Raw genomic sequence first — 22,852 nt, forward strand, 5'->3', positions numbered from 1 at the left:
GAATCTTCTTGACTAGGGTGGAGGAGACACGAAATACCTGTATTTCAGTGACGTTCAGTACTTGTCGCTGGACTATATTTGGAAAGCTAATTATTCCTCCCAGTGAAAGGTATTTGTTAAATACAGAGCAAAGAAGGTACTTTTTCTTAAGGCTTCTTAAGTCTTGTTTTCCATCAATATTCAAGCCCATGTTTCCTCTTCATATAGCCAGCAATTCAGCTACAGTAGATACCGTCTAGTCTCGCTGGATTTGCAGTAATAGTCAGTAATTTGTCAATAGTTGATTGTTATCTTATTCATTCACTCTTCTGTGCAATCACATTTATATAAAGCGCATATTGGGATTGGGTGCTTCCTTTCAAGTATGTTTCTCGGGGTGTTATGGAGATACATCCTTTGGGTAAAGTGATGTTTTCCACAGCAGTAAGGACTAGGTTTGACTCCAAACTGAAGCAACCACAACATGGGCACAATAAAGTGTGAGGTCTCCTTGAAGCAGCAATCAGGGACAGACAAAGGACAGGCCTGGCCTAGAAACTTTTGTTCCTTAAATATCAGAAACTGCACTCCCACCACTCAGCCTTGCCATCCACCAAATTGGTTTGGCACCTCCTGCATGAATTCTCACCAGACCTACTCTTCCTGACAGAATTAGTCTCATCCGACATCAGCACTGACATAGCCGCAGTGATCCTCTCTAGATACAAGGTCATAAGACAGGACAGACCCTCACTAACTGGGAGGACTAGCCTTCATCTTCAAAGAAAACATCCACCACTCTGTTAAGTCCTGCTAACACCAGCGATCGTCTAGAACACCTGGCCTGTAATTGCACTCCTCTGACAACTCCATCCTGGTGAGGCCCTCTCATCCATCGGACACCTGGTCCACGATCTGACTCTTGCAATTCCATCTCAGACTTTAGCACCATCCTGGTGCTCGACTCTCCTTGCTTCATCCTCCTCTGTGACCTCAACCACCACTTGGAGGACCTCACTTATCCCAACTACACCATGGAGGATCTGTACACATTCAGAATAACCCTATGAGTGAAAGACCACACTTGTGCCGCCTGACATCTCCTGGAGCTCATATCCACTAACTTTGATGATATTTTGGTGGACAAAGCAACCCCCCCTTACCTGGACCGACATCTCACCTATCTGTTTCAACCTGCTCATCCCCCAACAGCGCGTAGTAGCACCCTCAAAACCACCTGAAGGAAATGGAACAGGATCCTGAAAGAAATATGGACCACAGAGCCTGAAGTCCCTGACCACTATACCATAATGAACTCTCACAATAGAACAACAAATTCAATACCTGGATCACCTCATGCGCCAGCTCCCTGGCCTGCTCAGAACCACCACCTCTACCTGTCACCTCATCTCAGAATCTCTACACTTCACAGACTATATCAGTCAAAAGATCAGCAACAGTTACAAAAATGTTGACACCCAGCCAGACCCATCCACCATCACAGCCCTCCTGCCCAGACAGACAAATGCCCCAATCACTGTCATGACCTCCTAGTCCATCATCACCACAGCAGAAACTGCAGCGACAATGCAATCTGTTCACTCTGGGGCCTGTCAGATCACTGTCCACACTTCATCTTCACCAGATCACTGGATCTCATCTGCACAGGCTTGACCCCCGTATTCAACAACTTCATCAGCACAGCTACCTTCTTAGACACCTGGAAACACGCAACAATGCTCCACCTTCTGAAGAAATCCTCAGCAGACTCTAAGACGTTGGCCCACTACCGATCAATATCCTTTGCTGCCCTATCCTGCCAAAGTCCTGGAGAAAGGTATAAATACATGGGGTAAAAACGATAATCCTCAGAATGTAGGCTTAAGTAATATTAAGGACATATTGATGTTGTTGAAAGCATCTGAACAACAATTTATGTTTTAACCAAAAGCTAAAAATTAGTCCTTTGCATGCCCAATCTATTGGAGGTAAGGATACAACACAATTGGAAGAAAAAATAAGTACATACTAATATTATGAGTAGACACACTTTATTTTTCTAACAGCACATCACATATTGCAAAGGGGTGTTCCTAATGGTGAGCTGTACTGGTGCAGTACTTGTGAAGGTGAAGCATATAAAAACAATCAAAGAAAATAAAAAAGCTTGCTATAAAATGATGCTAACTAAATTCACATTGGCTAACAGTCGACTTAATGTTTATACCTATTCATCATTGCATTTAATGAAACATTAAACTATGAAGGCATCAACGTTTCAACCTTTATGAAGATGATTTCGGATTGGGTCTTCATTACGGCAAATGGAAGGTATATACCATAAATAAAAGAAATGTATAGTGAGTGGTATGTCTGTCAGTGTATGATGATCAATATACACAAATTTTTAACACTTACCTAATCTGCTTGTTAAATGAAGCATACCCAGTCATCAAAAAGAGGGCATATAAATGTCCTCTATGAAAGAGGACTGAGGAATGTAGTCATACAATGTATATAAAGACCATTGTCTCTCGCTGGTTAAGCCAAACACCTCTGTGGGATAAGGACACCAAATTCCTTAAAATAGTCCTCTTTCCTGACACAGTTTTGACAGACACTCATAACTGCCCATATGGCCCATATGGTATCCTTTAGGTTCCTAGGATGATGGCTAGTGTATCTAAGTAATGTGTTACATTCTGTATGCTTTCTAAATATTGTGGTCTACAGCTTGTTTTCAGAGTGTTTAACTATAATATCCAAAAGGTTGATCTCGTCTTTACTATAAGTCATAGTAAATTTTATATCCTTGGATCTGTTGTTAAGCCAATCTAGTAATAACCCAAGCATTTCACTCGTAATATTCTAAATCATAATCACATCATCATTATACCTCCTCCACATGATTATATTGTGGAGGAAAGGCTTGTTAGTGTGTAGAACAGTTTCTATTTGTAATGATCCATAAAATGATTTGCCACTTTTGGGGCGTAGGAGGCCCCCATAATTCTGGAGAAAGTAATCAACAAATGACTGGCCTTCGACCTCTACAATAACAATCCCCTCAACCCAACCCAATCCGGATTCAAGCTGAAACACAGCACCCAGACCTCTCTCATGACCACCATGGATGACATCTGACTGATAATGGGCAGAGGAGACATTGCAGCTCTCATCCTACCTACCAATCTGTCACCTCCAACACCGTCTCCCACTCCATCTTCATTCAGAACCTCCACGAGGCCGGCACATGAAGGTCCCCCTTCTGCTGGATCTGCTCCTTCATCACTGGACAAACCCAGTAGGTCACCTTTGCCCCCTGTACATGAGCCTCTGCCAAGCATCATCTCTCAGCCCCAAGCTGTTCAACACCTACAGTGCACCACTCACCAACATCATTCGATCCCATGTACTCAACATCATCTCCTGCGTGGATGGCACCCAGCTCATCCTCTTCCTCCCTGACAAAACATCCATCACCTGGACCAACTTCACTTCATGCATGTCCAAAGTCACCGGCTGAATGAAGGCCAATTGCCTGAAATTTTAGACAGGCTAAATAGAAGTGGCTTTGCTTTGGTAAATAGTACTGGGAGGCAAACCTTAAGAGTAAACATCAAAAGACATCTGATTTAGAATTTGTAAATCTCTTTTGGATGTTTGCTTTCAGTGTTTCCATTACTCTCCCTGAATGTTCTCTCATAGTGTTTTAGCCATGCAATTACTGCTTCATTCAAATGCAGCCTAAAGCTCTCAGTATTTCCCTATGTATGAATTGTGCCATTACTTTACGCTTACAACTCCTGTGCTGCTCTTCTTTCGGTGCTGAAGTGGTGGTCTGCTCTAGCCTGGCAGCAGACCATTTATTTGCTTGATTGTAGAGCCTAAAGTACCTAATATGGCATCATCTCACATGATGTTTCCTTTTACTGGTTTGCATCCTCAGAGTGTGTGCTGTCTCGACAATCTACTCTATGTTCCTAAAACCCTGCATGGAAATGTTGACCTTGACTTAAAACATCCAACTGTTCCATCTCGTTTTTCTTTAGCTGTCCATTCTCTGCATGCCATATTTCTCTGAGTACAACCTACTGTAAGTCATATGCATGTTTTCTTTAATCTGTTAGTGATCACAATCTGTCCTTCTTTGAAAAGCATATCCTGCAACCTAGCAATACCTAATTTCCTCTACCTCATCTACTAATCTCACCAGCCATCTGTGAGAACTCATGTACCCCCTCCTGCCTCCCCACTAATGATTACACCCAACTCCTTTTAATTTACTCCACCAAAACAGACTGCAGTAAATGCATGCAATTGTCTCATTTTGGAGCACAAGACTAATTCCAATAACCAACAGCAACCAGTGACCACTGGATTCATCACTAACCTTGGGTTCCAGAACTGTGTGCTGCCCGGCTTAACTTGCTTCAGCACCTCGTCAAGGATAGTAAATGCTATATAAATGCAATTAAAATACAGCACTGCACAGACCACATACTTGCTCAAGATTGGATGGCTTCTATGTCACTCTCCGTTGCTTTGCTCTTATTTGTTGCTTCTTTCCCCTTTCTATATTTGCCCCTCTCGCAAAAGTGTTATGGTATCGGTGTCCTTACATTCTTCATTTGTCCTGCATCTAAGAAAACAGACCCAACACTATTGAATACTATTTTGCACTTTTCATTTCCACTTAGTGGTCATTAGAAAAACTGCAGCAGTCATGTGGCACATTCAACATCGATCTTGTCCGCCATTGAGGACTGTTATAAGCCAGCCCTGGCAATACCAGGTGGACTCGTTTATATGTAAAGATAAGCAAGATGGATTGTCATTGCCAGTGCTTGTTCCGTATATACTAGTTTTTTTTTATTTTGTATTTATGCTTTTCATACAAATGCTCACGGTAAACCATTACAGCAGCACATATTGCATCTTTACATGACACATACCACTATGCGTTTCATTCTTGGAGTTACATTTCATTAAGCAGTCAATCCAGCAGTTTGTCTGTATCAGGTGACTTAGGCCCCCAAGGCACCCCACCTTCCGCCCCGCTCATCCACCCACATCTTGGATATACAACAGAGTGTCATCCGCACAGTCGGAGATCACTAGACTATAGTTCTGAAATTGTAGGCCTCGATGACTGTGATACTCCCTCAGTGCGCACAAAAGGGGCTCTGCAACTATGGCATACTGCAGGGGCGGCAACGGGCACCCCTGTCTGGTGCCCCTCGTTACACGAAAGGCAGCCAAAACCGTACCATTGAGCCACAGCCTGGCCAGTCGCTCCCCATATAGCATCATCACTAGTCTCAAATATACATCCCCTACCCCCATTCTCATTAACACTGCTGTCATGAAGTGCCCCTCAACTGAGTCAAACGCCTTTTCCGCATCCATAAACACCGCCACTGCTTTTACCTCCTGCATAGCCCCGAACAACATGCGGAGGTTGGCAGTAAGACTGCGGCCTGGAACAAACCCCATTGTTTTGTTTTAACCAGTTTCTGTAAAAATGTGGTCAGCCTGCCTGCAAGGACCTCCGCATAAATTTTGGTATCGACATTTATCAAAGACAACGGGCAATAGGATGAGTACTGTCCTGGAGATTTACCAAGCTTCAGCAGTGCAATTAACATTGCCTCTCGCATTGAGGAGGGCATTATACCATCTTCCACCATACATGCATAAACTTTACTCAGGTGAGGAAACAGTATATCTTTGAAAGCCTTATAAAATTTCACTGTCAGTCCATCCGGTCCCAGAGCCTTCCCCTCCGCCATGCCCCCAGAGCCCCACCCATCTCCTCCAAAGTCAGATGCGCCATGAGGGTCTCTCTATCTTCCGCCTCCAGCCATGGTAATTTTATGGATCAAACCTGTTTATTATTTCAAGTTATTAACATGTCAAGTACACTCTTCAAGATAAGACAATCACAATGCAGCAGTATTAGTCTGGAAGTGTGGGGGTAGTCCATAACACTCCACCCCATGCGGGTTGACCCACTATCATGTGCTGCACAGTGAAGCGAACTTCATATATGGTAATATACAACATAGAAATGTTTAGTAAAACACCAACATTGTTTCCCTGAACTGGCACCCCATACAGCAATCACTCAAATCCCCCGCCCAACCCCTGCATGGTCCCGGTTCTCTCAAGAATCTCTCCCAAGAGCTCAGGTCAAATCCAGCACTCTCAAGTAAGCCATGCATGTCAACTCAGTGGATAAGATCTGTAAGAATGGTTGCCACAGGTCCCTGAAATCGCCGCCACGCTGCTGTGAGGTCAGAGTAAGCTTCTCCATAGCGAGAATGAACCACAGCTTATGAAGCCATGATGTGAATGTCGGAATCCTATCAGTACCCCACATCGCTAAAATCAGCTGCAGCGCCGCATTGAGGGCCAGGGCCATCTGCCGCCCTTTCAGTGACCTCAGGGGAAAGGTGAGTGGGTTAGGCAGACCCAACAAGATATACGATGGGAATCTGGGGATCTGAGTACCAAACGCTGCATCAAAAGTGTCAATAACACTCCCCCAATATCTATGAAGTTTGGGACAATGCCAGAGTAAGTGCACAAGCGAACCCCCACCCCCACACCCCCTCCAACAGAGGCTAGACTTAGTGGGATCCCAAGCGCGAATCCTTGCTGGGGTAAAGTACCAATAGGAGGCCACCTTATATGCTGTGTCTGTGCCTGCCGCATTGTAAGCCGTGTGGTGTGTCCTATAAAAGATGTTAACCCAATCTTCGTCAGACAGTTCCCTTTCCAGTTCCCTCTCCCATCGCAACTGACCTTTAGATTTAGGCAGGCGACCCTCCCCCTGTAATAATCCGTAAAGCTCTGAGATCACCCGCTTGTCATCCTTCTTCACTAGGAGACATTTTTCAAACGGCGTTAGCGGCCTATCAATGAATGCTCTATTAGCTGGCAACAGGACCCAATGCCGTATTTGATAGTACATCATCCTGTCTGCCTCTGTTAAGCCATAAGTCTCCCTCATCTGGTCAAAGGAGATCACCCCCTGCTCATCAAAGTGACACCCCACCCTTTTACAGCCCCCTTCATACCATCGGCGCAACGCTTCCACTTGTAGGCCCGCTCCAAAGTCGGGGTTCGCACCCAGAGGGGTCATTGGGGATGGGAACGTCGTCAGTCCCATTCGACTAGCCAGCACGTCCCATACACGCAGCGTTACTTCCGTAATCGGGGATGCATAAAGACCGGCCACCCTGTGGCGGCGTCAGAGCCAGGGCTCATTCCATATATGGGAGCCCGCCACCGCTTGGTCCATGACGCACCAATGTTTCTCAGTAGACGGGCGACTCCATTCTAGTAAAAAACACAACTACGCTGCCTGAAAATATCGTAAGAGGCAGGGAACCGCTAATCCCCCATCCCCTTGGGATGGTACAGAACCCGACATGGAAGACGCGTCGCTCTACCCTCCCAAATGAATCTCAGAACCGCTGTTTGAAGGGTTGCAATCGTTAGGGGCGGAGGAGTCAGGGGAAGTGCCTGGAACACATACAGGACATGTGGCAGGATATTCATCTTCACCGCCGCCACCTTGCCCAACCAAGACAGCTTAAGTCTCCCCCAGGTCTCCAGATCCCGCTGCACCTCCCGAACCAATTTCATGTAGTTCAGAGTCGCCGTCCTAGCAACGGAAGGCGCTAAATCAATCCCCAAATAAGGAAGGCGCAAGGATGACCATATCAAATGGAATCGGGCTTTCAGATCCCTTTCATGCTCAGCGCTAATAAACCGACTCAGGGCCTGCGACTTCTGCATATTCATCTGGAAACCCGGCCAAATTCATCAAGTATCCCCATTAGAGCAGGCAGCGAGGTCGCGGGCTCCGCCAGGGTAAGAATCACGTCGTCTGCATACAGGGAAATGAGATGGTCATCACCCCCGAAATTTACACCAGTGATCTGAGGACTATCACGCAGCCGCTGCGCCAGGGGCTCCATATAGAGCACAAACAAGAGAGGGGAGAGAGGACACCCCTGCTGAGTCCCACGTTGGATTGAGAACGGCAATGATGACGTCCCATTGACCCGGACCGCAGCCCGAGGCGCCTGGTAGATACAGCGGATCCATGTCATACAGCCTGGGCCCAACCCAAAGCGCTCAAGCACCCTGAACAGGTATGGCTAGTGGACTCTATCGAACGCCTTTTCGGCGTCAATAGAAAGGAAAATCGCCTCCCTGCGTGTGCGATCCGTTTTGTCCAGTTGATGAAGCAATGGTTTCGTATTATCACTGCACTGTCTCTGCGGTATAAAACCTGCTTGGTCAGGATCCACAAGGCCCGGCATGTAATAATTAAGGCGATGAGCAAGTATTCCTGTAAATAATTTGGCATCAATATTCAAGAGCGAAATTGGCCTATAGGAGGCGCATTCCTCTGGGTCTTTCCCCGGCTTAGGAATAACCACAATAGTGGCATCCAACATACTGGCTGTTAGAACTCCTGTCGCTCGGAAGGAGTTGAAAAGTCGCACTAATATCGGTACAATTTCCCCACAAAAGGTCTTATAAAAAAGTGCTGTGAAACCATCCGGACCAGGGGACTTCCCCACCTGCAAACGCGAGATTGCTGATAGGACCTCTTCCGCCCTTACAGGTTGATCTAATGAAGTCTCCTCCCTCTCGCCTAGAGGAGTAATTGCTATACCCTCTAGGAATACGTCAGGAGCCACATTACCCCGATCATCAGCCTCATACAATCCTCTATAGAATTCCGCAAACGCCTCTGCAATTTAGTCGCTCGTTCGCGCTTCCGCCACCGAGGGAGAACGGACCAGCTTTATCGTCGACACCGCGCGTTGCGCTCGTAACCGGTGTGCCAAACGCTTCCCACACCTATTACTCCCAATATATTACTTGTGCTTAAGGCGTGCCACCGCATACTCTGCCTTGTCCCAATCTAGCCGTTTCCGCTGCTTCCTTGCCTTTTCCAGTTCCCGCCAGACTCTAGGGGCACCCGTATGTTTATGGGAGCGTTCCAGTACAGCCACCTTCTGTTCCAGCTCCTCCCTCATCAGCCTCCTTGCTTTATTATCCCTAGCGGACAACGACATCACCTCACCTCTCACCACCGCCTTCAATGCCTCCCACAGCATCCCCAAGCAGGTGCTCCCATCGTCATTAAAACTAAGATAATCTGTTATTGCACGTCGGATCGCCTCCACCGTTGTGACATTCTGAAGCATCGAGTCCCTGAATCGCCACCCCGACGCCCCCACCCGCTCCGTGCCCCAGCCATGGTAATTTTATGTGTAACAGATAGTCCGTCAGTGTTTCTGAGTCAGGGGCAATTTTGGAGGTATACAGGGCCTCATAATATTCACAAAACCTTGTCACTATTAGTTCTGGGTCTGTGAGTTCTCTACCATCTTCGGCCTGCACCGATGTGATCGTGTCTCTCTCTCTCTACTTGGACGTATTATATTTGCCAACACCGTCCCCGGTTTCTCCCCCTCCCCATAAACACGGGCTGTTGCATATTTCCCCATGTGTTGGACCTCAGTGAGTGCTGTGTCATGAAATTCCTCCAGCTTAATGCGCATGTCTCCCAAAGACCTGTCCATCGGCCGTGCATAAGTGTGTCTGTTCTAATTGAGCAAGCTCTCGTTCCGATGTATCTAACCTTCCACAGACTGATTGCAGGACCCCGCATGTTTTGCGATAGTTATTCCTCATATGAACACCTTGAACGCCTACCATACGGTGCATATGCTGTCTACTGACCCTATGTTAAGTCAGAAGAAATCTTGTATGGCTGTAGCCAGCTCCTCTCGAAACACCGAGTCCAGGAGTGAGTACGGAGGGAATCGCCACGTAAATGGTAGGGTACGCTTGGGGCCCAGAGTCATCACTAGCAGTATCGGGGAATGGTCTGAATATGTTTGGGACCAGGGGGCTTCTACTCTTAAATTACCTAACATGCTGCTAGAGACCAACCATAGGTCGATTCGTGTATATAGGTCGTGTGCTGCCGAGTAATGAGTGTATCCCCCCTTTGTCTGGTGTCTGCATCTCCATATATCTACCAATCTCAGTTCCTCTGCCATCTCTTTCAACGCCCTAGCTTCCGATGCCGGTCTTTTATATGCACCTCCCGATCTGATGAGCAAAGGGTCCAATGTGCAGTTAAAATCTCCTCCCCAAACCTGTGGGAAGCCTCCCCAATTGCCAGCTTTAGCTGCTAAGTCGGAATAAAATTGAGGGTTATCGAAGTTAGGACCGTAGTCCCCAACTAAGAGGAACGTGACCGCACCATTGCTGCAATGTGTGACTACATATCTGCCGTTTGGGTCCGTTTCAACCTCCTGGAGGCAGAGCCTTGAGGACCTGGATGCCAAAATGAACCCTGATGCCAATATGTTCCCCTGCATTCTCCTGGGGGTAAGCATAGGGCTGCTAGGGCCAAATGTGTCTCCTGTAGAAGCGCAAGGTCCACTCCATGTCTCTGTAAATAGGCTATTACCTTGCGTGTTTTCCTAGCATAATTTAAGCCTCTAACATTCCATGTTATCATCCGCAGTACATTCGGGCCCCTGTGTGTGCCAGGTGCTGAATTACTGCCCGTCATCAACTACGGAATGCGTATATGTCTGTGTCTGGCATACTGCTTCTGTGTATCTGCGATCGCTGTGCTGCTATATATACTGTTAGAACATGCAACTCCCAACATTCCCCTCCCACCCACAGCAGGCATTACCCCAAACCGTCCTGCCAGTTACTTGCGCCCACCCCCTCCCTTCCAGAGGTCAATTAGACCTGTTCAAGAATAAACACGTGGTACACACTCTAAGATGGATGTTGCCCAGCTGCCCTTTTTAGTACTGTAGTACCAGCCACCCATCAAGTGTCAACGTTTATGTAGCATGAAATATAAAACCGGTGCCCAAACTTTTCGTCTGTATGCAACATATTTCTGACTTCTCCACCACTCATTAGTCCTCCATTACTGAGTGCCATTCTTCACATGTGTGCGCGGGTAATGTCTTGTTGCCAGTCTCATATCATCACCCCCAGCACGCCAGAACCTCTTCTCCAAGCATTATCTAGTTCGCTCAAATCAATCTCCACTATCTCTCGAGTTGATGTCCATTGTGTCCCGCCCTTTCCCTTCTTCCGTTTTGCGCTTCTGGAATCCGGCTCAGATTTTGTGGTCCGTGAAGAGGAGCGGTTTGCCGTCCACCACAACACGAAGCCTTGCCGGATATAGCATGTGGTATTCCATGTGCAGTTCGCGCAGTTGTCGTTTCTCAGCAATGAATTGTCTCCTGGCCTCCTGCAGTGTAAAGTCCGTATATAGTGAAATCACTGCTCCCTCGAGTTGCAAAGTCTTAAGTTCACAAGCTCGTCGCAGGGCAGCGTCCCAATCCCTGTAATTCAATAGTTTAGTTATTATGGGGCGCTGTGGAGCTCCCGGTGGCGGTCAAGTTAGCAAGACCCGATGTGCCCTTTCCACCACAAATTGGCTAGAAAACGTCTCACGTTCCAGCAGCTGAACCAGCAATCGCTCCACATAACTCTCCATGTTGTCTACGGCTGTGGATTCCGCAATTCCCAGTATGCGTAGATTGTTGCGGCGGGAGCGGGCCTCTAAGTCTTCAACCTTAGCCTTTAGAGCTGCTAGTTCTTTGCCCATCTTGATATGCCCGGAGGACATCGTTGCCTGACCATTCTCCACCTCCGAGATGCTCCTCTCCGACTGACCCAGCCTGTCTGCGTGTTTGTCCAGGCGTTCCGTCATTCTGTCAATTCTGTAGGAGAGAGAGTCTATTTTGCTGTCTATCTGGGTCAGGCTTTGTTGCATTGTCACCAATATTTGCCTGTGTTCAGGCTCCTCTCCTTGCGGCATGTCTCCTCCTCCTGGAGCACCCACCTCTGCCCGCTCCCCGACAGGTGCCTGCGATCTGTGTTCCTCGAATTGCAGTTTAGCTTGTTTTTTGTCTGTTTTGCCATTGGTACGTGATCTCTTCGACATGCAGATGGTGCACTACCAGGAGGCGTCACCTCAAGTGGGCAACCCTCGCCCATTTATGACCAGTGAGCTCTCAGAGTCTATTCTGCACCCCACAGGAGTAGGGCGTCCATCGCCTCCCAGCCTTTGTGCACTCAGCCTTCTCGCTTTAACTTGACTGTCTTTTGTTGTCTGACCAGGCCCCTCCCGTTATCACACAATGCATTTCAGTGGCATTCGCTAGTTAAGTCTTATATTTGCTCCATCCAGCCATCCCATCAGGTTCCGAGACCACCAGGGACCTATCGTTCACCTCAGCGCCACATCCACAATATTCTATTCACTCCGTCCTCAGTCGACCCCCAAGGGGGCTGCCGCACTCACCTCCAGGTATCTGTCGCACCAGGGGAGACCATCAGTGTCTATTGCCGTCCCCAGGGGTGGCACCCAACACTCTATTACTCCTGCGCCTCCGGGCCCAAGTCTCTCCAGCCAGCTCACCACGCACCGTGCAGCAACGCGTGTAGGCAACCTCTTCCATTCACTGCTTCATCGACGGGTCCATAGACTCAGCGCTGGCGATTCAAGCACTCGTTACCCCCTGCGGGGGCAACACCTCTGCGGGCAGCAGTCACGTCTTGTGTCCTCGTTCGTCTCATCCAACCGGATCGCGCCAGGTCCTCACTTTCAAGGCTTGCTCAGTCGAGGCAGGATTTTGCCATTGCGGGCCTCCTGCGTTCCCTCAGCGTCCCGGCCTCCGCGGCCTAGTCTCGGGCCCCGCCCCTCCGGTCACCCTATCTTGGAGTGGAGTTTTAGGATCCCAGCTCCCAGGGCACGGTTCTCAGCAGTATCCTGCTTACTGTGTAGTCGATTCGGCGTGTAAACGTCGGATTTTAAGATGGATTGTAGGGCGGCTGGCAGAGCTCCTCTAGTGCGAGGCCATCTTGCAGCCTGGCAAGCTCCACCTCCCAAGAACTCCAAAGTTAATGTAAGATTCAATTAGTGCTTCACAAAACACCAAAATAAACACATCTAAGAACCTTGCCCTGTCCTGTCACCCTGACGGTGTTGCTGGCCGCCTAATTTAGAAATTACCACCAGACTGGCAGCCAGTTCTAAAGTATTGCCAGGAAATGTCACCACAGTGGTTCATGTCAATGCTTTTCCCAGTTTGGTGCAGGGATCCATCAACAAGACAGAGATTGCATCAACCTTTTTTTTTTTTTTTTTTTTTTTTTTTTTTAAGAAAATCCCAAAGGAGAATTTTCTTTTTGAAAATAAAAAAGATAATGTCCCCCTCACCATGGAGTCCTTTCCAATGGTAAGGGGGACTTTTTTTGTTTTTTCACTGCCCCTTATCGCAGGGTTTGCTGGTGGTGATGTATAGTAAAAAAACAGCTTTACATCAACCTATCCTAAACAGGCAGAAGGACATAGAGGCATTTCTCTAACAGCCCTTACTCCCGCTCAGCCATCTGAGAAATGTCGCAACAGCCATGACGGAGTAGTCACTGCCATTTCCAAATTTAAGCTCTCCCTGAACTTAAATCTGGCAGGCGGGCCACTATATAGGCAGGGTGGAAGCACGATTGCGGTTGCAACAGAGTTCCCTCTCCATCAACTTATAAATTAGCACCTAAGTGTCATAGACTCCGCAGGGTAGAACATGGTTCCTTAAAATCTGGTCTGCACTGGGCTGACTTACTTGCTCCCAGCAACATAATGATTGCAGCCTGGAATTTCTTTGGACTACGACACAGCAAAAAACTGTCTGGGACCTGAAACTGTCCTGGTGAGACTTACGAAAGTGATAACCAGTTCAAGGCACAGTACTGACTCAGGTCAGAGTACAGAGTGCCCAAAAAGAGGTGTCAGGGAGCTGTAGCAGTTGATGCTTGTTCAAGTGTTAACTGGCGTGTAGCTACAGATGTGATTGGTGTCTGAGTAGGCTCTGATATGCATGTTCTTCGTACTGTACCTTTAAGTAGCAGAAAATATTAGATCCTGAGTTACTGCAGGGCCGCCTTCTGAACGAGCATCCACATTATTCACCTCTCGGCATCTCTTTGTGGAATGTATTATAGTTGCCAGATTCTGTGCAGTGTCTCCATTATTGCAGTTTCTCTGTTCCGTGGTTCATCCTTTTCTGTAGTGATCCCTTTTCAGCATTGACACACATTGTGGTGCTCCTTTGAATTACAGTGACCACATTCTCTGTTGTAAGATATCCTGTGCAGTGCCTACACTATCTACCATGCTTTCATTCCTTGCAGAGTCCTTCCGTTCTTCGTAGTCTTCCTAGCTTCTGTAGCATGCCCACATTGTGGACAGGCCCTGTTCATCTCCGTGTCTTAAGTAAGGCGGCAGTGTCACAAATCCCAGCAGTTCACCTCTATTATGTCACTGTTCTTTTGTTCACAGTGTTGATCCCAATGATCAAAAGAAGACAGCTTGTTACGACATAGATGTGGAGGTAGAGGATCCACTCAAAGGACAGATGAGCAGCTTTCTACTGTCAACCGCCAACCAGCAGGAGATCACAGCCCTGGACAACAAGGTACAGGGGTGGGAATGAGGATCAGGAGATCATAGCCTGAAAAGCAAAATGGAAGGATATTAAAACTATTTGGTGTTATGAATCTCCCCATCTTGTATAGTACCACTTATTGAATCTGAAAATTCCAAATCTGTTTTAAGATGTTTTAAATTTGTCAGTGTCAGTCGTCTAAAGCATATCGACAATTAGGCTGCCCAATGATATCTACTCCCACTGCACAGTATCACACGCCTTCAAAGATTAATTTCGGTGCTGAGTTATTTGCAAGAGAATAGTAAAGTAAGATTGGTACACTAGATTACGTAGAATGATAAGAAACATGCTATCTTGAACCTTCCTTCTACATTTGTACTTTGAAAGCTGGGTGTATGAAAATGGGTCACATTTTTCTTCACTTGAATATTATTGTTTTATTTTGATGTTGGTTGTTGTATCAGAGAAGGCTGAACATATTCAGAATAAAAATGATGTGCATGAGAAGAAAATACAGAGGAATTATCTGATGAACCCTATCCAGTTTGTGCATGTCCGCCAGTTTTCTATGCAAACTATAACGTAGTCAAATCTAATGTTTGAATTTGATGAATCCTCTGCATAAAAGTGCTTACTAGCAAAGGCATGTAATTTCTTTCAATCCACGAATCAATATTTTCTCACGCTGGTTGAAGAACTAAACAGACAAAGAAGGAAACATTGAAAAACACAGCAGGAGCTCCACCTGTCAAGCCAAGGGCCCGATTACGTGATGGGAGCTGGGTGGTGTATGCGTACATGGATTATCAATTACAGGTGTAGTTCATTGTTTACATTGTCAGGTAACAATTGTTTTTCACCCAGAATGGAAAATAACACAAAGTCTTGCTTTTACCAAGTTAAACTAAAAGAAATGGTCGCAGATCCCTATTCTGTGCACATTTTACAGGCCCTTTTCTGCTTGCATTTACCACTTGCTTTGCACAGTTTGAAATAGAATAGGAATATGTAGATCACTGCATGGGGGTGTGAAAGGGGGATTATCTGCGGAAGGAAAGATTGGTGCCAGGCAGAGGGCGGTCGTCCTTAACCCCCACCCTTGCTGTTGAAGGGGCCTAGGTGTTCGTGTTTCTGCAGCCTCTACTCAGTCTGCCCTTAATTTTAATAGACAGCTTTTCTTGCTATAAAATAGGTCTGGTGTCCACGCAATCAGTAAATCTGGGTCTTGGAAGATCTGACCCACCATGGTTGGGCAGAGCAGTATCACACTCGGGCTATTGCTCTGCCTAGCAAATAATCAGGCCCCAAGTGCAGCAAATATAAATTGGCTGGACAACATTTTTGCCAGGGCCTGCCAGGTACAGATTATTTTATTTTCCTGACTACCAGCAGAATATAAATATATTAACCAGAGGCTCAGTACCTGGCTCACCTCCAGATAATGGGATTGACAAATTACAATGCAGAGGCAGAGTTTATACGCAGCAGCAGTTGGTAATCTCAGGATAGATTTCTCAACTGCAATATCTACAAGATCATGCTGGCACATGGTAAATACTACTGTTCTGGCTAAGACCCCTCACTTCTCCCCCAAGGCATTCTTTGGTAGCTCTTAGGGTAATGGCCTATCATATATAATAATTATATACAATAGGATTTAATTGGTGATTATAAAGAGTTAATTAAACAGCTTTCAGAAGTATACAGGGCATGTCTAGTTGGTGCTGAAAGTGCAGACGTGACAGAGATTATAGGTATAGAGATGAATGTCAGGTTTTGAACTGTTAAAGAAGTGAAAATAAAACAAATGTAAATTCTGAGAGTGGTGCATTAGTTTTAGGCAGATACATGAAGCCCTGAAAAAAGAAAGAATCCAGAACCAGCATGTGTCTTGAGACTGTTGATTATGTACAATCTTTTTCATAGATAAAATGCTCATATGACAAGTCATTCCTTTTGGCAATGGGAATCAGGCACCCACTACCCCTCAATCAAGACCACAATGGCTACAAATGACATGTCTATCCGCCTACTGATGTAATACACTAAGGTATAGGTGCTATAGGCAGAGGTACACCCCTCAACTAAAAAGTAACTGGAGTTAGGAACACAACACCACTTCTCTGTTTCGACAAGAAAGCAAGAGAGAGGCATCAAAACGAAAGCAATTAAGAAATAACATATTCTACTCTTTAAACAGGAAATAAAAGCGTTGTTTCCAAATGAATCCTGGAAGAAGTTCTATTATAAAAAAAAAAAAAACATGGAACGTGTTTAACACAGTTTTGCATAACAAAGACAAAAACAACTCACATTTTGTCTTAGTGTTTGATTTTGAGAAAGATTGGTAGGCCTGTTTAGAAAATACTACTTATATGTTCGTACATGAGAGTCCTTTCATTATATGGTGATACTCATATTTTTTGCTCAGAAATGTGGATTTCATTCATGTGAAGTTATTATAGATGTAAATGCTGATGTAGTTCAGGAATGTGTTATTATAGGTATGAAAACATGTCTCATGTTGTTAAGGGTATTTGGGGATGGGAGTTATGTTGGTATAGCGGGGATGGGCACTAAGTATCATATATCAATGAATGAAAAATACTTCCAAAGCACACTATTTTCTTAAAGGAATATGCAGGCGCCAGTCAATTAACTGACAGGCATTAGAACAGTGGCATTTTGAAAACAAGACCCAATTGCTCGGTTGATATAGACATGCTTACCCAACATGAGATTGCTAAGAAAAGATTCTATAAAAGAGGCTACCCAGGGGCATATATTGAGAGTGGTGCTAAGAGAGCCAGTTCAAACATGCACATTCAGTCTCTGATGGACAACAAGAGGGGATGGCACTGCTGAGAAACAAAACAATACTATTCGACTTATTCTATCTAACCTATAGTGAAAAATGCCAAGACATAGTAAAGATCTTTAATAAACACTGGAATCTTCTCAATAGCGACAACAACATCTAAAAGTAAATTGGATTGCGACCACAAGTCACTTATAAGAAGGTGGGCTCACTGAAGGACAGACTTGTCAGGAGCCATTTCACAGCTATGAAATCACAAACTTGGCTAAACCTGAACTGCAATGGTTTTATCAGGTGCAACAGTTGTAAGGCCTACAGGATTGGCAAGAATGTCAAGTCGATTTGTGACTATTAAGGCAGAACAATCATCATCAGCCACAGAATCATGTGTAATACACAGTTTGTGGTGTGTCATTGAATGTGAGTGCGGTCTAAAGTATATGGGGAGTACCTCCTGCTCCCTAGAAAAGAGAACATATTAGGGCAGTTCAACACCAGGACACCATCTATGGAGTAGCTAAACATTACAGTCTGACATGTGTTAATAACTGGAGAACTATGACCTACTATACATTGCACATGTACCCAAGGATGAGAGAGGAGGGGATCGGACATTAAAACTATGCCATCTGGAATCGAAATATGACAAGACTATGTACTAAGACTCCATTTGGACTCAGTGCAGACGAGGAGTTACACGTGCACGACATTAGTGTGTTGGATTATGTGGTGGTTACGAGCTGCACTAGTAACCTTGGTACTTGACTTTTCCGTCATTTTGCCCAAGCCAGGGGGTCACTTTACTCCGTAAATGATGGGAGCACCCATGAGGACATTTTATGTGGGGGCATTTATCCCGAAACTTTATTTTGTTTGTGTTTAGTCATGTTGGTTATGTTTTTCCCCACGTGGATTGTTTGTCCTTATTAATCTTGCCATGTTCATTATATGAAAATCTTGTCATGGGGATTATATATCTGGGCACTTAGCCCGTAATTTACCTGCGATGTTATGTTCACTCGCAAACCAACAGTTTTCTGTCTATACCTTACGACAATTAGCACACTCAAATGTGGATATGAGTACACAATACCTCATCTGTGTTTGTTAAGGTATAACAATCACTCTGTATGCTTGGGCACACAGCCATGATTGATATGTCTGTCACGGTGAGGATTTTGGCCAAAATCACTTCACACGCTGCAAACTATAAACAGTGTAATGTCTAAATGCCATCCTCCTTATTGAATAAGGTTTTTTTCCTAATGTGGACTTCATTGCCCAGTTTGCCTCATCGCAGGACAGTAAACTGAAATTAAGGAAGGACTCACTGACTGTGTACAAGACTCAGTGGGATTGGAAACAGGTTGGGTTTTTCAGTTCCATCTTTTTGAATAAAATGCTGTAACTCTGAGATCCTGGAGTGTGGTTGTCATTTTGAGAGGCTCCACAGAGGAAATAAAAAAGTTTGTTAGATTCCTAAACAATAATGATAACAACCCTTCCTTGTCTCTTGCTACTAGTAATACTAACATTGAGTTCCTGGATGTTGTAGTTGAAATTCAGCATGTTAAATTAGAAACCGTATTTTAGGAAACCAATGGCAGGTAACAGTCTACTGCATGCCATGAGTGGTCATACCACAATCTTGAAATGGAGTATACCTTATGGCGAACTCCTCAGAGCCAAGAGAAATTGCAGCACTACAGGGCTGAAAACAGGTGATGATACGGAGATTTAGAGACAGAGGATATCCTAATTGGGTATTGCATGAAGCCTGTAGAAATGTGGATGGTATATCTAGAGAGAAGATGCTGTGTTCCAATATAAGGGCACCTAATGATAATTCGAAAGCAAGATTAATCCTTACCTTTAATAACAATGCTGAGATAGTGATGGAGAGTACATCTAAACACTGGGATATATTGAGAAATAACAATGTTGTAGAAACCAAAGTACAAGAGAGACCAAGCATTGCGTATCGTAAAGCTAGAACATTATGTGATGCTTTGGTACACAGTGATATTACCACAAAACAAATTGATGTAAAATTTGGGCTCAAAGGTTTTTTTTTCATGTGGTAGTTGTAAAGCATGCAAATCGAGTCACGAGAAAAAAGAGTATAGAACGATTGGTACATATACACGTCCTATTAAGCAATTTACTTGCAGTACACAATATGTAATTTACGTGCTTGAATTCCCGTGCCCTTTGAGAGATGTAGGGAGCACAGAATGTGCAGTTAAAAAACATGCTCTGGAACACATGCAAACATTAGAACACAGTGATCATAAGTACCCAGTAACGAAGCACTTTGAGAAATATCATTTCAAAGATCGTACCTAACTATGTTTCTGTGGTGTAGAACAGATAAAAATTATCCCCAGGGGGGAAATCGGGTTGCTTAACTGCGTAATAGAGAGTCAGAATATATCATAGACCTTCAGACTCTGATGCCGAGTGGACTCAATCTAGATGAAGGACTGAGTGCTGATCTGTATCACTGACATAGCAAGGCCAAAAAAACTTTTGCTAAATTCATTGGCAATACTGCTGTTGTGATGACTACTGTAGAGTATGGACAAAGAGGATAGTGTTTTGCCTTGTGTAGTTTTTATGGGGAATAGTTGTTCATTATTTAATATATCTTTCTAATCAATGTGTTCCTTAGGGTTTTTTCTCATAGTAAGGTGCAGTAGGAAAATGGTTGGATCTATGTAACAACAACTACATCGGGTATGATTGCCTAATATTATGATGAACTATGTCTTTCAGGGATTAATTCAAATTATGTAAGGACATTAATCCTATTACATGAACACTGTATTACGAAAAGTCAGTGGGGGCCTATATTATTTGGATGTGATTGAAATCAATGCAGATAGAAGTTGCATTTTCAATATTACACCTGACAAATGAGAATAATTGCACTTCGTAGAAATTACACTGATATAATGAATGGCACTTTGTGTATGTGACAAAAATATCTGCAGTTTTTTGGGATTTTCTTTATTTTCTTTATTTTTATCTTATTGTTTTATTTGAGATATTTTTTACATGATTTATAAATGTATATGGGCCTTTACGAGATGAAGTGACACTACTGCCTGAGTAAGGTGTAGTTGTATCAGGAGATGTAACATACTAAGTATTATTAGCCCTGTATCGCAGTATACGGCTATACATATCAAGATGGCGCCTGTGAAAAGATCCAAGACGTATAGTTGTTATTTTGAGTCCGTCTTGACTGTTTAAGCACAAATTGTGGTGTATATGTATGCGATTTACACAATAGGGTGATTATGTGAGCAAGGCCGTCGGTTTGGCTGAAACGCGTCATGACGGAGAATAAAATCTTTTCTTGATAATCCGATCTACGCCTGAGTGAGTGCTGCTAATTTTGGACTGTTAATGTGTTGGACCAGTGTGCTCGTCTGGCCATGTACTCCAACACTCTATGGGAGCGGGGGTCCCACAAGCGTGATTGAAAGGATATATATATTGATATATATATATCTCCTAGTGGCGGTTGCTACTTGACAAATCTTCACAAAATTTTCAAAACTTATACTTTGATCAGTTCAGCTGCTGTTTTGAAAGTTTTGGGGTGATCTGACAAGTGGAGGCCCAAAAAAGGAGTGGGGTCCCTAAACATGTTTTTCCCATTCCTTTTTCCATAGAACCTTTAGACACGCCTTCAGCCCAAACCACTGAACAGAATTACACCATATTTGTTAGGATGCTAGATCCTGTTTCGCAGTTTGTGCTTTTGGTGGTTTGCTGTAAATCTGTTTAGTAGTTTTGGAGTAATTTAAGGCCAAATAAAGTCGTGATTTCTAGCGCTGCGGATTGCCTGTGGATCCACCACGGATCTACGCGCCACAGGGAACATCTGATTGGTGCCATTTAATTTAATTGGGAAGTGGTCCCCGGGGCTGAAATCTTGGCTGAATGTAGATGATGGGGTCAGGGTAGAGGTTCCTTCACTCTCTCGGCGTTATATACTTGTAGTAAATAAGTAAAAATGAGCTTCAAATGCCTTAAAATGTCTTTTTTTTTTTTTTACTGTTTCTGAGATCCACGGATACATCCGCAGGGCTCCATGTAAATCTGCGGATTTTGTGAAACGTAAAAAAAACAAAAAAAACACTATATATATGTATTTTCACTGGAAAAACAAAGTTTACAGGGACGTTATAGTTAGGAAATAGAGTTAAAAAAAACATAGAAACTCACTGAAGAAAACAAAGGTTACATGGACTTTGTAGTTAGCCTTACATTTTAAACGTACAAAACCATAGAAATTCATCTCGTGCCCTAAGGTAACTATAACTCGCGTCCCCGCCATGCACAGTTTTTTCCTCAAAATGATGTCATGAGCGCCGTAATTTGTGGGGTAATTAGCAGTACATAGCAATGGCATAAGTTATAGAGACATTAGCGCACAAGTTATAGTTACTTGAGATAACGCTAACTATAACAGGTGATTTTCTACGGTTTTGTTCCTTTTAAATAGTGAGCCTAGGGAGCCTAACAATAACGTTTTGTTTTTTTCAGTCAAAAAAATATATATAAATATATATATATGATATAATATATGATATGATATATGTGTGTGTGTATGTGTAGATATGTATGTATATATATATATATACATATATATATATACAAACGCATAAATACATTAAATACATTTATTTATGCATGTGTGTATATATGTGTATATATATATATATATATATATATACATATACACACACAAACATATATATGGATTATGCATACCTCTTAAACGTTTGCCAAGCATAAGCCTTTACCATCCATGCCTTTGCAACAAACGTTTTGTTGTGAAGGCATGCGTGGTAAAGGCATAAGCGTGGTAAAAGCTTGTGTGGTAAAGACTCATATCTTGTAATGACTGCATTGTAAAGGCATGCATGGTAATGGCATGGATGGTTCCATCATACTACAGTGGGGCCATTCTGTGAAGGGCACAAAGGTAAATAAAGCATAGGATTTAAAAATAGAGGTGTTTGGACACAAGAAACCAATGTATAGCAGTAAGATAGCCAGAGATGCATGTAGATAAGCCAAGTAGCAACTAAGGAGTAGATTTACGCTGGATTAGCATCGCAAAATTGACACCAACCTGCACATGATTTTTCTTCCTAATATACTTTTCAGTGCAGAACTTGTTTTGTGTTGGAAAGTACCATAAAAGTAATGCAGTGCAGTGCTGAGCACTCCTTTGCGTTACTTAGCGTCAAGAGCGCGTTACATGGATGGTACATGGGCGACTTTGCATGCGTGCTGCACAGTGCATCACACAAGCAAAGTAGGGAAATTTTTTAAGTGTGTCAAAGTATAATATTTTGTATTGGAAGAGTAAATTTCCAGCACAAAACCTATGCTAGACTCATGCACACTCCCTTGCACTATGTTGCAAAGGGGTGTGTGTGTGTGTGTGTGTGTGGTGCACGGCAGTTAAAATCAGCATTGATGGTAGGAAGCAGGGAGGAGAGTGCCATAT

At 44.2% G+C, this 22,852-nt stretch overlaps 1 protein-coding gene across 4 annotated transcripts in view; it reads left to right on the forward strand.

Moving 5' to 3' along the window:
* Positions 1-22,852, forward strand: part of SMARCD3 (SWI/SNF related BAF chromatin remodeling complex subunit D3) — a 2,604,506-nt gene that overhangs the window by 2,024,878 nt on the left and 556,776 nt on the right. For all 4 annotated transcript variants that reach the window (XM_069210707.1, XM_069210708.1, XM_069210706.1 and 1 more), the window contains one exon: positions 14,396-14,531. In XM_069210707.1, the coding sequence (XP_069066808.1) occupies positions 14,396-14,531 (136 nt within the window). The remainder of the gene's footprint in view (positions 1-14,395; positions 14,532-22,852) is intronic.

This window comes from Pleurodeles waltl, chromosome 10 (assembly GCF_031143425.1).
Source record: "Pleurodeles waltl isolate 20211129_DDA chromosome 10, aPleWal1.hap1.20221129, whole genome shotgun sequence".
NCBI lineage: Eukaryota > Metazoa > Chordata > Amphibia > Caudata > Salamandridae > Pleurodeles > Pleurodeles waltl.